The sequence below is a fragment of the Vipera berus genome (assembly GCF_964194415.1).
Source record: "Vipera berus genome assembly, chromosome: 2".
Lineage (NCBI taxonomy): Eukaryota > Metazoa > Chordata > Lepidosauria > Squamata > Viperidae > Vipera > Vipera berus.
Genome location: NC_138203.1, coordinates 110,369,545 through 110,385,299, shown reverse-complemented (window position 1 = coordinate 110,385,299; position 15,755 = coordinate 110,369,545). Strand labels below are relative to the sequence as shown.

Below are 15,755 nucleotides of genomic sequence, written 5' to 3'. Positions count from 1 at the left end.
TTCATGGGGATCAAACTGGGTTTATTAGTGGTAGGCAAATGAAAAATAACGTGAGGCATATAGTTGATGTGTTGGAATTTTTGGAAAGGAACAACCAGATCCCTGCGGCGCTAATTTTTTTAGATGCTGAAAAAGCTTTTGATCAATTGAATTGGCAATTTTTGATGAAAGTTTTAGATAAAATGAATTTTGGGGATAAATTTTTGCAACCAATTAGGGCATTATATCAAAAACAAACAGCTCGAATAATAATTAACAATAGTTTGTCAGAAGTATATAATATTGAGAAGGGTACAAGGCAAGGGTGCCCGTTATCGCTTTTGTTATTTGTGTTAACATTGGAGATATTATTGGTAAAAATATGAAGTTCGGAAAGAATTAAGGGTATTCAGATTAGAGATCAGGATTATAGATTGAGAGCGTTCGCAGACGATCTGGTTGTTACAGTGACCCAGCCGGAGAGCTCTGTTGTGGACCTGATGGAGATAATAATGCAATATGGGAAGGTTTCTGGATTTAAAGTTAATGTACAAAAAACTAAAATTTTGGCCAAAAACATGACAGCATCGCAAAAGGCCCTTTTAGAAGGGTTAACTGGATTTGAGATTGTCAAAAGGGTCAAATATTTGGGGGTGCTTTTGTCGCCCTCTAATACAAAATTATATAAAAATAATTATGAAAAATTATGGGGAAAAATCCAAAAAGAAATGGAGACTTGGGAAAAATTGCAATTGTCTTTGTTGGGGCGAATCGCAGCAGTAAAAATGAATGTCCTGCCTAAATTCTTATTTTTATTTCAAATGATACCGGTTCTTAAGAAAGATTCTAATTTGGAGGAATGGCAGAGAGGTATCAATAAATTTGTATGGGCAGGGAAAAGGCCACGAGTTAAACTTAAGATTATGCAGGATACTCGTGAAAGAGGTGGTCTTAAAATGCCTAATCTTAAATTATATTATGAAGCTGCTGCGTTAGTAGGTATAAGTGATTGGATTAATTTGACACAAGAGAGATTATTAAATGTTGAGGGCCACGACTTGTTGTTTGGTTGGCATGCATATTTGTTGTATGATAAGAAGGTAGATAATGTGTTTAGAGTGCATATTTTAAGACAGGCATTGCTGAGAGTTTGGAAGAAGTACAGACATAAGTTAGACTGTAAGATACCATTGTGGGCAATTCCAAAACACGCAATAGAAAATATAAATGTGGGTTTTAAACATGATGTGACTACGTATAAAGAGATTTTAAGCTTGGAAAGAAATGTCTGGAGTTTGAAACCATATAGCTTCTTGCGAGATGAGGAGATTGTTCAAACTTGGTTTCAATATATTCAGCTACGGGCCAGGTGGAAAGAAGACCAGAAGATTGGTTTTACAATGACTGATGAAAATCTGATAAAGCAAATTAGAAATCAGGGACCAGCACATATTAAACGGATATATCTTGCATTGATAGAGATTGACTCAGAAACAGAACTTGTTAAGGATTGTATGATAAAATGGGCCCAAAATATTCAAGAAGTTATTACGATGGACACGTGGGAAAAGATTTGGGTGAGGAACGTAAAATTTACACAAGCTCAAAATTTAAGAGAGAACTTTTATAAAATGTTTTATAGATGGCATTTAGATCCTAAAAAGCTTGCAAGTATGTATCCGAATTATCAACCAAAATGTTGGAGGTGTGGTGATGAAGATGCAACATATTTTCATGTATGGTGGACTTGTAAAAAGGTTAAGGCCTTCTGGATAAAAATTTGGTGGAATATGCAGAAGATTTTCAAGCAAAGGATAAAGTTTTGTCCGCAACTTTTCTTGTTGGGAATAATCACAGATGCTACGGTTGTGGACACTAAGTTGATGTTGAATTTAATTACGGCAGCAAGACTTTTAATAGGTCAGTATTGGAAGAAAGAGGAACTGCCGACCATAGAAGAATGGACTTTAAAGGTTTCCGACCTGGCAGAGATGGCAAAGATTTCGGCTTATTTGAAAGATCACTCGCAAGAACGTTATATTATGGAATGGAGAAAATGGATTGAGTATATCCAGAACAAATATAGGGTTAAGAAGTTTCATGTAGCATTTGAATAAGTCTTCCTTCTCTTTTTCTTTCTTTTTTTTCTTTTTTTTCCTTCTCTATATATATTTAATATTATTAAGGTTTGTATTATCCTATATAAGCTAGAGAGTGATAGATTTTAGAGTTTATGGTTGTTAGTATATGGTTGTTTATGATTGTTTTTTTTCTATACCTTGTATTTAGCTCTGGGAAGTCGGGGGGGAGGGGGGAGGGGTAGGGAGGGAGGGAGAGGGGAGGGGGCGGGGGGACTGTTAAAGATAAACTGTATGTTAAAACTTTTCAATAAATAAAAAAAAGTCACCCTAGTGCCCATCCCCCCAATAGTCAGGCAGAGTCCAATCAACATCCAGTAAGATGTTTTGCGAATGTCTCCAATCCAGGTGCTATGCGCTGCCTCTGTGCATGCCATTCCCAGGAAGGGAATGTGAGATAGCCCCCTTTTTGTCTCTCTGCCTTCTATGAGTCCAATCCTCCTCATCGCTTCTCAGCAATTCCTCTCTCCCATCACCCTGCACACTTTCCCTCCCAAATGCTCATTGCTCTCTCCCCCCATTTCCATGGCAGCTGGCAGCAAGCTTGAAAGAAAGTGATGATGGCCAGGTTAACATAGCTCAAATACTTTATGCAGCACAAGTTGTATATAAAGAAGAATGTTTTAGAGACAGTAAAAATTGAAAATGTCTAAGGCCCTACTAAGGCCCTGGAGTATCCCCAAAAGTAGTATTCATACTTGAGTAAGAGATGCCTTAAATTGAATTTAGAGCCTGGAAATTAATTGGGACATATTGCTTAAGGCTTCTTCTTTCCCACTGGGCTGCTTGCACTATTCCTATCTAATCAGTATGGACACTGGCAGTAAATCCAAAATAAAAATCCCATGGACAGCAATTAGCAATCATAAGACATGATAAACACTCTAAGTTCACAACATATGGACAAACTTAACCACAGTTTCAGATGGGAAATTGTGACTATCCTAGACCAAGCCAAGTCCAAAAATGCTAGGGAACTTCTAGAAACTTGGCACTCTGACGTATTAGTGTCAATAGACACATAGACATAAACAATATCTATAGATTATGCAAAAGAGACAATCAACAAGCCAAAAAGGGAACAAAAAGACCTAAACATCTCTCAACCAGCAATAAGCAACCAGATGAGCATAGATTAATTCCAAGATTAACATCAGACCAACAATCAAATAAACAATACACCAATCAAGAAACTGACAAACAAGCCAACAGTAAGCAGGAGTAGAGTAAACAGCTGAACCAAAGAACCTCCAAGACCACTCCCATCAACACTGACAGGGCAAGCCACTAGAATATAAACTGAGAGCAAACCCCACTCCTTATTACTACTGATTATGTTACCTAATTTGGGTAATGAAACATCTACAAGAAAACTATCAAGCTCAAAAAGCACCAAGGACCCTTCATTTCAACTCTGAGCTACAAATATTCTCTTTTAGTGTTTGCAGTATAATAAGACATGAAGTGTTTTCAATTTTCTTATTGCCACATGCACACATTTGCTCTGCTAGGGTTTTTTTTATTGTACCTGCCTTGCAGGAGTACTGAGGGAAAGATAATAAGTCTTCTTCTCAGCCATGGAGCCATGATGGCACAGTGGTTAGAATGCAGAATTGCAGGCTAACTCTGCCCTCTGCCAGGAGTTCAATCCTGATGAGGCTCAAAGCATTCCATCCTTCCAAGGTCAGTAAAATGAGGACCCAGATTGTTGGGGGCAATATGCTAACATTGTAAACCACTTAGAGAATGCTGTAAAGCACTATGAAGCCTTATATACATAAGTCTAAGTGCTATTGCTAGTGCTAAATCTAGCTCTAAAAATCTATTCTGCTTTTAGGAAAGGTTATATATTTCAGGTATCTTGCTGGTTCCCATATACCACATCTAATCCAATTTTTGCTGTGGAGGGGTATCCTATTATACTAATTACTTGAATACTAATTACTTGACTTGATCATAGCCTAGTGAGATTAAGAACAATGGGGAAAACCCATATAAGACCAATTTGTGCTCTATTGCCTGCTTCCAGGGAGAGGAGAAGTTATCTATCAGGATTAAGGGGTCAAAGCCACCAGGAAGAATGGCATTTTCAGCCAGAAAGTTATCATCTTCCAGGCTCTGACTTGAATTTGAAGAATTCCTGTCTGAATTCTCAACTATCCTACTGGGTGCAGCTAAAATTGATCACAGGAATTTTGTTTGTATTGTTTCCAGTGACCTTAGTTAAAAAAATTCCATTTTGTGCCCTGTAGAGAATTGTGTCAATGTTTTAGCCTCAAAAAGATTTAAGGCTGCAGGGACTAATAGTCTTCTACTTATATAAAAAAATGATGACTTTTGTGGACCTAGGGGGCCATTGCACCACGTTGTCCAGATGTGCCTTCTAAGTACTTATTTTAATAAATATGACAGAACAGAACACATAAATGTATCAATTGATAGTAGTGGAAATGAAGAAAGTTTACTTTTCTATCATCCTCCCATCCTCAGAAAAATGATTCATAAGACATGCTTGTTTCCCAGAAGATTTGGGATTCCAAACTAGCTTTTATTTTTTTACCAATTGCTTTATGCTTATTTAACTTAATAAATATATTTTGTTTTAGATATGCCAGTTGGAAATGATCAGCTTCTTGCAATTCTCAGAAAATTGATTAAATACACTCAGATCAAGGTATGATTATTTGGTTGTACTTTAAGGTAGAAAGAATGCAGATCATGTTTCTTACCTCTACCTTTCTACTATATTACCTCTTCCTTTCATTTATTATGATTATTAAATTTATATGTCACACATGTAGAGTGAAATATTTTAGCAACATTTTAGAGCATATTCACTAAAAGTTAAGGGGAATTCAGTCTTAAATAAGATGTGGAAATCAGGCTTCCGGTTTGCCAAGGTGGCCACCACAGACATCTAGAAGGCAAGCTCCGTCTTCCCCATCCAGTTTCATCTTCGCTGGGGGACCCTGGAAAGGGTCAAAAGTTGCCCTGTATGGGTGACCAGCAAGGAGGGGATCCCTGTTGAATCACAGGAGGGTGGTAGCTCTTCCACTTGATCCAGGGCAGCCCTCCAAACCAGCAAATGAAAGACCGGCCATAGCAATATGGTTCGTTACTAGGCTGCAGACATCCAAAGTCACACTTACCACCAGGCAATTTTAAAGCAGCATGGATGAGACTGGGTGAGATCTACCTCTCTTAAATCCTAACTAATTTCTTTACCTGCATAAGCTGCTTTAAGTACTTTCCCCCATGTGTAGAGGGAAGGGAGATTTTACCCCTCCCTCTACAAACAGCAGCAACTGACTATCCAGGGGAGTTTAAAACTTTAAAAGAATAACTTGATCCTAATTGGGATTCTATTTTTTAAAGTTTGTGGACTAAAAGATTTTCTATGCTTATTGGAGATTGGGGTTTTTATAAGAAAGAAGCAAAACTGAAAAGATTATAAAAACTTTGGATTTAAAAGAAAACTTAAGGGTAGGGGTGACATCTTGTGACTAAACCTGATACTACAATTTGTTACTGTTTAAAAAAGACTTGGCCAGCAGCCCAGACAATAGATAAGACTTATGTAACCTTGAGACATCAGCTGAGAGAAGCCCAGTGACAAAATCTTTTTTTTGCATTCTCTGTAAAGCTTTTAACCTAATACATTATTAAGAGAATATGGATGAAGATCAGGAACAGATTCTCTCTATGTTGAAAGCAATTCATCAAACTATTCTTACAGTTACTGATGAAATAAGAGGTTATAGAAAAAAAGATGTCAGCCCAGATATACAAACTCAAACAACTAAAAAAATCAACTACATAGAGTATAACAGAAAAGGTGGAACAATTAAAGATTATGACAGAAGATTCAACTGATCAACAAATACAGTCAATGGAAAATCCAGAAAAGGGACTGACAATATGGAAAAAGGAAAAGACTTTCTACATAAATCAGAAAGAACCTGAGGATCAAGAATGACAGATTGAAGACAAAATAAACAGTTCAGGACAACTACGTCGAGATGGAAAAATAGAGAGATGATTTGTTAGTCCTCTCAAAAAAATGGCGACCAGATGGTTTTTTCTATGTCAAACAATCTATATAACAATACAGGGAGATTTGTTTGATGACTCTAAAGCACAGGCATGAAAGACGATTTGGAAAAGAAAGAAAGCTAGAATATCTGTGTCCTCAGGTCATCTGAGTAGTGCAAATGAGTGTGGAACATTCTTGGAACTGCTGAAAGGACTCTGTTGTAGACAGGAGATAGATAATGCCATATCCCTCCCCATCTGTTGAGAAAGGGCTGTTCAATTTTGACATAGACAGTCACTTGTCTGAAATAGTGTAGGTTCTCCTGCTTGAACTCTGGCTGGACTAAAAGACCTCCAAGGTTCTGTTCTATTCTATTCTATTCTATTCTGTTCTGTTCTGTTCTGTTCTGTTCTATTCTATTTTTGGCCTCTTTGACCCCTTTCAAACCAGCACTCCTCTCTGTCCAAAATATGGACTTTGCTGTCTTCAAAAGGCACCAAAGAGGCCATTAGAATGCAAATGACCAGCTGTCTGCAAGAAATATAAATCCTTCCTTTCCCCACCATCCAGTCAGAGCTGAAGAAGATTCTTGGATGAGAAGTGAAATGTTTTCAAACAAAGCAAGAAAGTCCAGTTGCCTCTTGAAAAAGCACCTTTCAGACAAGTCTGACATAGATAATTACTCTTCTTCATGACTGTATTAATGATTGAAAAGTGTGTCAACATAAACTATGCTTCTCAGAGAGCTAAACTTTATTCTAATGCAGTAGGGAGCTACAGCTGCCCTTAGAGATTTAATATCAAGCAATTTGAGGGCAATGATTGATGGAAACCCTGGATTCCTTTCCATTCTCACTCAGCATCACCTGGGAAAAAGAACTTTCTAGAAAAAGTGGTGGTATGGTTAGGATGCAGAGTATTCCATTCAGTTTCATCCATGTCTGTCTAATGCTTCAATGGACAGTTAATTATGATTAATTAAGTGTTTTTTCCCATAGGACCAGTAATTTCCTGGGACAGTCTTGTCAAAAGAAAAAGAAAAAAGAAAACTTCCCCCTTCTCCTCTTTCATAATATTTAAATTATTTAAAATCTTTTATGTGAAAAAGCACCAGTTTTAAGGAGGTTTTCTCTCAAAGTTGATTCTGTACATCTATATTATCTGTATTTTCACAATAAAATGAATATGATTGGAATTTACTTCCCATTCCATGATTACTCTTAGGCATGTTTGCTCAGAGATAAATCTCATTGATGGTGGCAAATAATGGTAGCTTGGGTGTAGAATGAGGGTGGAGGTTCATTCTCCGAGCTTGTGGGTTGGTTTCTGAATGTTTTGTTACCAGACTAGGTAATGTCTTCAGTGGAATTTAGGGAAAATTCCATGGAAAATGTTATCTAGCCTGATAAAATATTTGGAAACTAACCCACAAGCTTGGAGAATGAACCTCCACCCTCATAAATCTCATCATTAATAAAAATATACCTACTTATGACTACTGATTGGGGTGTATGGGTTGACAAAGTATTTTAAATAATTCCCTGTCAAAAAAGAGCCCCCTTTCTCTTTGTTAATATTCAGAATTATTCCTGCTTTTTCCTTGTGGATTGCAGTGCAATTTTGTAGAGCAATAAGACCTTCTGAGAAGCAAGTCATTGCAAGCATATTATGCTTTGAAAGTAGGTGCTAATGATTGAGTTTATACCTTGAAGCTGAGTGAGTCTTTTCTTAAGACACGGGTGCCAAACTGCCGGCCCGCGGGCCAGTTTCATCATACCAAATCTGCGCCCACCCCACTGCTGGCAATGCAAAAAGAGTTGCGATACGTCGCAACACGTCACGTGACTGGCGAGTTTGACACCCATGTCTTAAGACATTGCTTGCTTCTCCCTCCCCCTCTTCTTTCTATTGAGAAGGAAGAATTGCCAGTAACAACTCAACCAGGATATTGGGTTATTAGTTTTGTTCTTTTCTTACACAAAAATATCAGTAGCTGGGAGATCAAAATGCTATGTAGAAGAAGAAAGCTGTCTTGAAAGAGTTTGTATGCAGAAGGACATATGCCTTCTTCATTCTATGTCATTCTACAGCCACTTGGGCAGATTTTCATTAATCTTTTTGTGTAATAGAATTGGTCCATTTAATGCATTGTAACTGCACTGTTTTTATTATTTATTTTATTTATTTTTTGTTTCTTATAAATACACATGATTTGACTGAGCCTTTTTATTTTTTTCCCCACAGTTTATCCGTGGTAGCACATTCAAAGAAATTCCACTAACATTTTACAGTAAGTAGTTTAAAGGCTAAAATGTTCAGTTGCAAATATTTACAGGCATGAAAAGTCATTTGGTGGTTTAGATAAGGGCAGTGTTTCTTCGCAGTTAGTTGCGAAGTCATGTCTGACCCATCATAATCCCATGAACAACGTTCCTCCAGGCCTTCCTGTCCTCTACCATCTTCTGGAGTCCATTTAGGCTCATACTAACTCCATCCAGCCACCTCATTCTCTGTCGTCCCCTTCTTCTATTGCCCTCAACCTTTCCCAGCATTAGGCTCTTCTCCAGTGAGTCTTTCCTTCTCATTAGGTGGCCAAAGTATTTGACTTTCAACTTCAGGATCTGGCCTTCTAAAGAGCAGTCAGGTTTGATCTCCTCTAGGACTGACCAGTTTGAATGCCTTGCAGTCCAAGGGACTCACAGGAGTCTACTCCAGTACCATAGTTCAAAGGCCTCAATTCTTTGGCGCTCAGCCTTTCTTATGATCCAACTTTCACAGCCATACATTGCAACTGGGAAGACCATAGCCTTGACTATACACACTTTTGTTGACAGGGTGATGTCTCTGCTTTTTACTGTGCTGTCTAGATTTGCCATGGCTTTCCTCCCCAGGAGCAAGCGTCTTTTAATTTCTTGGCTGCAGTCCCCATCTGTGGTGATCTTGGAGCCCAGGAAAATAAAATCTGTCACTACCTCCATTTCTTCCCCATCTATTTGCCAGGAATTGAGAAGGCCGGATGTCATGATCTTGGTTTTCTTAATTTTAATAACTTTTAAGGTTTTGTACCTTTTAAAAGTACAAAAAGTACTGTGCTGTCTAGATTTGCCATAGCTTTCCTACCCAGGAGCAAGATGGGGACTGCAGCCAAGAAATTAAAAGACACTTGCTCCTGGGTAGGAAAGCTATGGCAAATCTAGACAGCACAGTACTTTTTGTACTTTTAAAAGGTACAAAACCTTAAAAGTTATTAAAATTAGTCCATTTAAAAACATACTTGTTATGTTTCGGGATCAGTGAGGCATTGATGAGGCAGTACAGTGAAACAGTTGTTTTTGACCTCTCAATGCCTTGCGCTGCTAAGGCTTCTGTGCTGGTCCTAGGATGGGTCCTTAGGATGTGGTTGCCTCCAGCATGGCTTGCTGGCAGACAGAGGGGGGAACGCAGTTCCTGCCAGGGCTCTGATGCCTGGCCTCACCCCTAGTGACTTCTGGCTCTTTTTCTTAGCAGCATATCCCATCCTCGTCACCACTGTTATGTTTTGGGATCAGTGAGGCATTGACAAGGCAGTATGGTGAAACACCAACACTTTTATTTAGTTAACACAGAAGCAGCACTAACTGCTGCTTCGCTTCTATTTATAGGGACCACCACTAGTCAGCAGCCAATAGAATTAAATGGTAGTTCCCGCCTAAAATGCAAACTAACAATTCTGGAGACAAGCAGTCTGGAGTTTAAACAGCTTCGGCCATTAACAATTACTAAACAGTTTACAAGTGATTTATATCAATACATAACACCCCTTCCCCCTAGATGGTTCACAATTTCAAGTTTTGAACATAGTTCTGTAAATACTTTGGTGGCCTTTGCACTCCAAATGTCTCGGAGCCACTGGAGATTCCCAGTCTACCGGCTTGCCTGCCAGGCTGGGTAGACCAGGACTTTGAGAACCGACTGCTTCGGGTTGACCCAAGTCTCTTTGGCTGGCCTGTTCCAGTAGACCCAAGCCAAAGTCCATTGATGGAACATTTTCAGCTGGGCTGGAAATTGGAGCCGTCTGCTGGTTCCACTCAGTGGGTGCAGTCTCTGTGTTCGGGGGTGATTTGCCTATCGCTAGCCCCTGACCTCCTTGGCTGGGAGTCTTGTTGGTGCATGCAAACTCTGCCATCACAAGGGTCTTGAGCCAGCAACTGGTTCGCTAGCCTGTGGCACAGTTGGTCGATGTGCCGGCGTAGTACTCGACCGACTTCCAGGACAACTTTGTAAGAGAGTGACCCTGACAACTTACAAACCAAAGGTACCACCCACAGTGCCCCTTGACTGTAATTCTGGGCCCAAACCCGGTCACCAACTTGCAAACTTCATGGTGGTTTAGGCTGTGCAGTGTGCAAGGCAACTCAGTCTGGATGCAACCGATCCAGCTTGTTGATTAAGCGCCTTCCCCATCTAAGCTCTGCTAGACTTCTGCCCATAGAAGTGCAGGGAGTTGTGTGTTGGCAGAGTAGAAAGTCTGCCAACCTGTGTTACCAGTCATCTGTTACGATCCTCTTCAAGGATTCTTTGGTCATTTGTACCATGCATTCTGCTTGGCCATTTGAGGCCTGGTGAAAGGGAGCCAAAGTGGTGTGCCTGATCATGTTAGCCCTCAGAAAGGACTGAAATTCTGCAGTGGTAAATTGAGCCCCATTGTCTGAGATTAGCACGTCGGGTAACCTCTGCATTGCAAAGATCCTGTGCAGTTCCTGGATGGTCCTGGCAGTAGTCATAGTTGGGACAGGTGCAACCTCTCACCATTTGGTGTGACTGTCCACCACAATGAGGAACAGCTGTCCCTGAAATGGTCCCCTAAAATCAATGTGGATTCTTGACCATGGGGCTTGCATGGATTCCCAGTGGTGGACTGGGGCTTGAGGCATTTGAGGCTAGGATTGCTGGCAAGTGTAGCAATTGTGTACTTAGGCCTCAATAATCTTTATCCAACCCAGGCCACTTCGACTTAGGGCTGGGAGCCTGCTGAATTGCTTTGAGCTTTGATTCAGCCGGATGAATGCCTGTGGCATCTATGCAGAAACTAAGGAATTTGGTTGAGTCTACCCCAATCTTGCATTTCTCCCTCTTCAATTTCAGCCCCACTTGGTGGAATCGATGAAGGACAGCCTTGAGCTGTTCTGCCAAAACTTCGATTGACTCCCCAGCTATGAGGATGTTACTGAAATAGGGGCACACACTTTGAATGTTCTTGAGCATGCACTCTATTATGCTCTGGAAGAGCCCTGGGGCTACACTGACCCCAAATTGTAGGTGCCTTACCCTGAAGGACCCCCTGTGGGTGACTATGGTCTGAGCTTCTGCCGTGGTGTCATCCAGGAGCAGTTGCTGGTAGGCTTGAGCCAAATCCAATTTGGTGAACACATGACCTCCCTGTAGTGATGCCAAAATATGGCTGACTATAGGCACTGGATATGCGTGTTGTTGATGTGCTCGGTTAATCATGCACTTATAATCTGCGCAAATGCTCACCTCCCCATTGGCCTTGAGTGGCATAACTATGTGGGTTTCCCACACACATCTATCAACTGGCTGCAACACGCCTTGTTGTACCAGCTTGTCCAGCTCTGCATCGATATTTTTGGTTTGAGAGCAAAAGGCACTCTATGAGGTTTGATCCATATTGGGGCTATGGATGGATCAAGATGGAAGGCAATTAGAGGTCACTCTCCTAAGCCAGGGCTGAAAACATCAGCAAATTCTTGGCAAACTGCTGACAGGTCCGCTGCTTGCGTTCTGTTAATGCCAGTCACATGGATGCCAATGCATCAAACCAGTCTAGTCTGATGAGGCTTGTGTGGTGGCTGTCAACCACCATGATGTCCAGGGGACCCTCAAACTCTTTGAACTGCACATTGAGCATAGCTTCCCCTTTAACCGCTATGCGGGAATTTTAGAAATCAGTCAGCATGAGGTTAGATGGCTTGAGTTTAACTCATTTGCCGCTATGTTTGCAAATGTGGTTAAATGTTCCTTGGGAAATTATAGAGAGGGTGGACCCAGTGTTCAGTTCCATGTGGCATGGGACAGCTTGAAGCTTGACCTTGAGTCTAAGCTTCTCTTTAAGGGGGTGATGGGCACCAGTTCTAAACATGCTCCTTCTGCTGGAGCAATAGCCAATTCTGTGTTGCCCCAGGGCCCCAGTACCTTTCCTGGGAAAGTCTTTGATTGGTGACCTTTACAGCCAGCTGTGATGTGGCCTTGTTTGCCACATGCCTGGCATGTTGCTGTGTGGAATCTACACTCCAAGCATCTATGTCGGCCTCCACAGCCCGCACATTGAGTGAAGGAACTGCCTTGTCAAATGGCCGCTGGCTCCTTTCTGGTTGCCTCTGCAGCTGATTAATCTCATAATCTGTGTCAGAGTCTTCAGCTCTTTCAGCGTCCTCATGGTGGATGGTTTCTGGGCTGGGACTGTTCTTGGAGGGCCATAAGGCTTTGACAGCACTCCTGATGCCTTCTTCAGCCATTACCTCCCTCATGGCATCTTGGAACATGACGGTCTCCCTTGCAAACAACTTCTGCTGGAGGTCCCTGTTCCTCACCCTGCATACTAAATGGTCTCACAGTCTCTCTTCGAGATCTGTAAAGTTGCAAAGCCAGGACGCCTGTCGTAGGGCAGCTATGAACTCGGCGGCAGACTCTCCTGGTTGCTGTTCCTGCTGTTCGAATGCATGCCTCCATGCAATGATGGAGAGCTTTGGCTTGAAATGGTCCTTGAGCTTCTTCTTAAGATCTACGTAGGTGACCGACTCTAGTGTAGCAGGAGTGACTAGGTTTTTGGCTATATTGAAGGTTGCCTGGCCACACACACACAGGAGCATTGCAGCCTTTAAGCCATCTTCGCTAACTTGGTAAGCTCTCAGATAGTTCTTGATGTGGGAAATGTATGAACTCCACCTCTCAGGATGCGCCACGTTGAACTCCTACAACTTGCTGACCTTGGCCATGGTGAGTTGTTTTTGACCTCTCAATGCCTTGTGCTGCTAAGGCTTCTTTGCTGGTCCTAGGATGGGTCCTTAGGACATGGTTGCCTCCAGCATGGCTTGCTGGCAGACAGAGGGGGGAATGCAGTTCCTGCCAGGGCTCTGATGCCTGGCCTCACCCCTAGTGACTTCTGGCTCTCTTCTTCTTAGCAGCACATCCCATCCTCATCACCACTGTTATGTTTCAGGATCAGTGAGGCATTGACAAGGCAGTACGGTGAAACAGCAACACCTTTATTCAGTTAACACAGAAGCAGCACTAACTGCTGCTTCACTTGTATTTATATGGACCACCGCTAGTCGGCAACCAATAGAATTAAAGCAGTAGTTCCCACCTAAAATGCAGACTAACAATTCTGGAGACAAGTCTGGAGTTTAAACAGCTTCGGCTGTTGACAATTAATAAACACTTTACAAGTGATTTATATCAATACATAACAATACTTCTTCATCTTTGTATATGCACAATATAAATAATATAAGTAAGCACATATCTCTTTCACTCTTTGACAACTGGGAAATTGTTTTCTTTACACCCTATGTAAAATAATTCTCTTAACCAAACCCATCTTGTTAGAGCCAAGAATGTCATTTTTGGAATGTAATTCAATATCCTATTTACATCTTTAATTACTGTGTTTTTCTCTAAGATTGTATTGACATATGTGGTAACTATAACCAAAAGAGAGTTAGAAAAATATCAGAAAATATAAATTAGAGAACTTTCAAATTTTGTACAGCACTAGCACACAAACCATACACACACACACACACACACACACAAAATCTGATATTGATGCCTTTTAAAATATTCTCTGGGGAGTACAATAGACATGAAGAGTAATGTCTTTGTGTAGTTACCCATACTTTGTGTAGTATGGCTGTAGTATTATTTATTCTTCTTATTATCTTCTTTACTCCCCCCTCTTATTGGTATTATTATTCAGATTATCATTATTCAGTTGCTTTGCATGTACACTGAGAGCTTCTGCACTGGAGATAGATTCCTTGTGTGTCTAATCACATTTGGCCAAATAAAGTATTCAATTCAATTCAACCCAATATTTGTTGATGAATTAATGGTGTCCTTTCATTAGAAGAATAATAGTTAATGTGGACCACGTGAGCACTAAAAATAAGTTTATTATTTGGGATAACCCTTTAACATAATTACTAGAGCTTGTTAAATCTATGCTACAATATGGCTTATATTGAATGTATGCTTTCAGTTGGTAAAAATTTGATTTCATTTCACCAGGTTCAGACATATAAAATATATTCATTACTTTCAGAAGTTGGAATTAAATTAGAATCAGAATAGAGCTGGAAGGGACTTTGGAGGTCTTCTAGTCCAGTCCCCTGCTCAAGTAGGAGTCCCTACTTGAGGGGTTTTTCCAGCTATTATACCCTTGTCATGGACCGATCATCATCTCCTGCGGCTGGCCTTCCACTTTGCCACTCCCCGTCGCTGGGCTGCGGAACTGAGCAGGTGGTTCCACCCCAGGTGCCTAATGCACCCTGAACAGTTCCAGGTAGCCCTTGGGTCTGTGCCTGCCGCCTTCACTCACAGCCCAGTCGATGCCTTGGTGGAGGCCTGGGAAAGGGCAGCCATGGAGGCACTCTACCGCGTTGTGCCCATGAGGCCCCTGACCCAGCGCAGATCCCAGTGGGCTCCATGGTTTTCCGCGGAGCTCCGGGAGATGAAGCATCAGAGACGGGGCCTAGACAGCTGTTGGAGGTCCAGCCGGTCTGAATCTGACCGATTGCGGCTAAGAACCTCTACGAGGTCTTATCTCGCGGCGATGGAGGCAGCGAAGTCTAACTTTTTCGCTACCCTCATTGCGTCTGCAGATAATCGCCTGGCTGCCCTGTTTAGGGTGACTCACTTCCTCCTTAATCAGGAGGTGAGGGAGGAGCCCTTGCAGGGTTGTGCCGAGGAGTTTAGTCAGCATCTGGCAGACAAAATTGCTCAGATTCAGGCTGGTCTGGACTCCGACTGGGCAGAGTCTGACGGCGGGGAGATGAGCGGTCTTGGGAATGTTATCTGGGAAGAATTCAACCCTGTGACTCCGGAAGAGGTGGACAGGATCATGGTGAGGCTGAGTTCCACCACGTGTCTATTGGACCCGTGCCCCTCCTGGCTGGTGTATGCAGCTCGGGAGGGGACACGAGGCTGGCTCCAGGCAGTAATAAATGCTTCGTTGAGAGAGGGTAGCTTCCCTGCCGCCTTGAAGGAGGCGGTGGTGAGGCCCCTCCTCAAGAAGCCTGCCCTGGACCCGGCTATTTTGAACAACTATCATCCGGTCTCCAACCTTTGCTTCCTTGCGAAGGTTGTTGAGAGCATGGTGGCGCATCAGCTCCCTCTGTTCCTGGAGGAAGCTGACTATCTGAACCTGTACCAATTGGGTTTTAGGCCTGGGTACAGCACAGAGATGGCATTGGTCGCGCTGGTGAATGATCTCTGGCGGGCTCGGGACAGGGGTTTCTCCTCTGTCCTAGTCCTATTAGACCTCTCAGTGGCTTTTGATACCATCGACAATGGTATCTTACTGCGGGGGTTGGGAGTGGGTGGCA

At 41.9% G+C, this 15,755-nt stretch overlaps 1 protein-coding gene across 2 annotated transcripts in view; it reads left to right on the top strand.

The window, feature by feature from the left end:
* POSTN (periostin) overlaps window positions 1-15,755 on the top strand; it is a 103,806-nt gene that overhangs the window by 73,021 nt on the left and 15,030 nt on the right. For both annotated transcript variants that reach the window (XM_081321223.1, XM_081321222.1), the window contains exons 15-16: window positions 4,724-4,791; window positions 8,395-8,440. In XM_081321223.1, coding sequence (XP_081177349.1) covers window positions 4,724-4,791; window positions 8,395-8,440 — 114 coding nt within the window. The remainder of the gene's footprint in view (window positions 1-4,723; window positions 4,792-8,394; window positions 8,441-15,755) is intronic.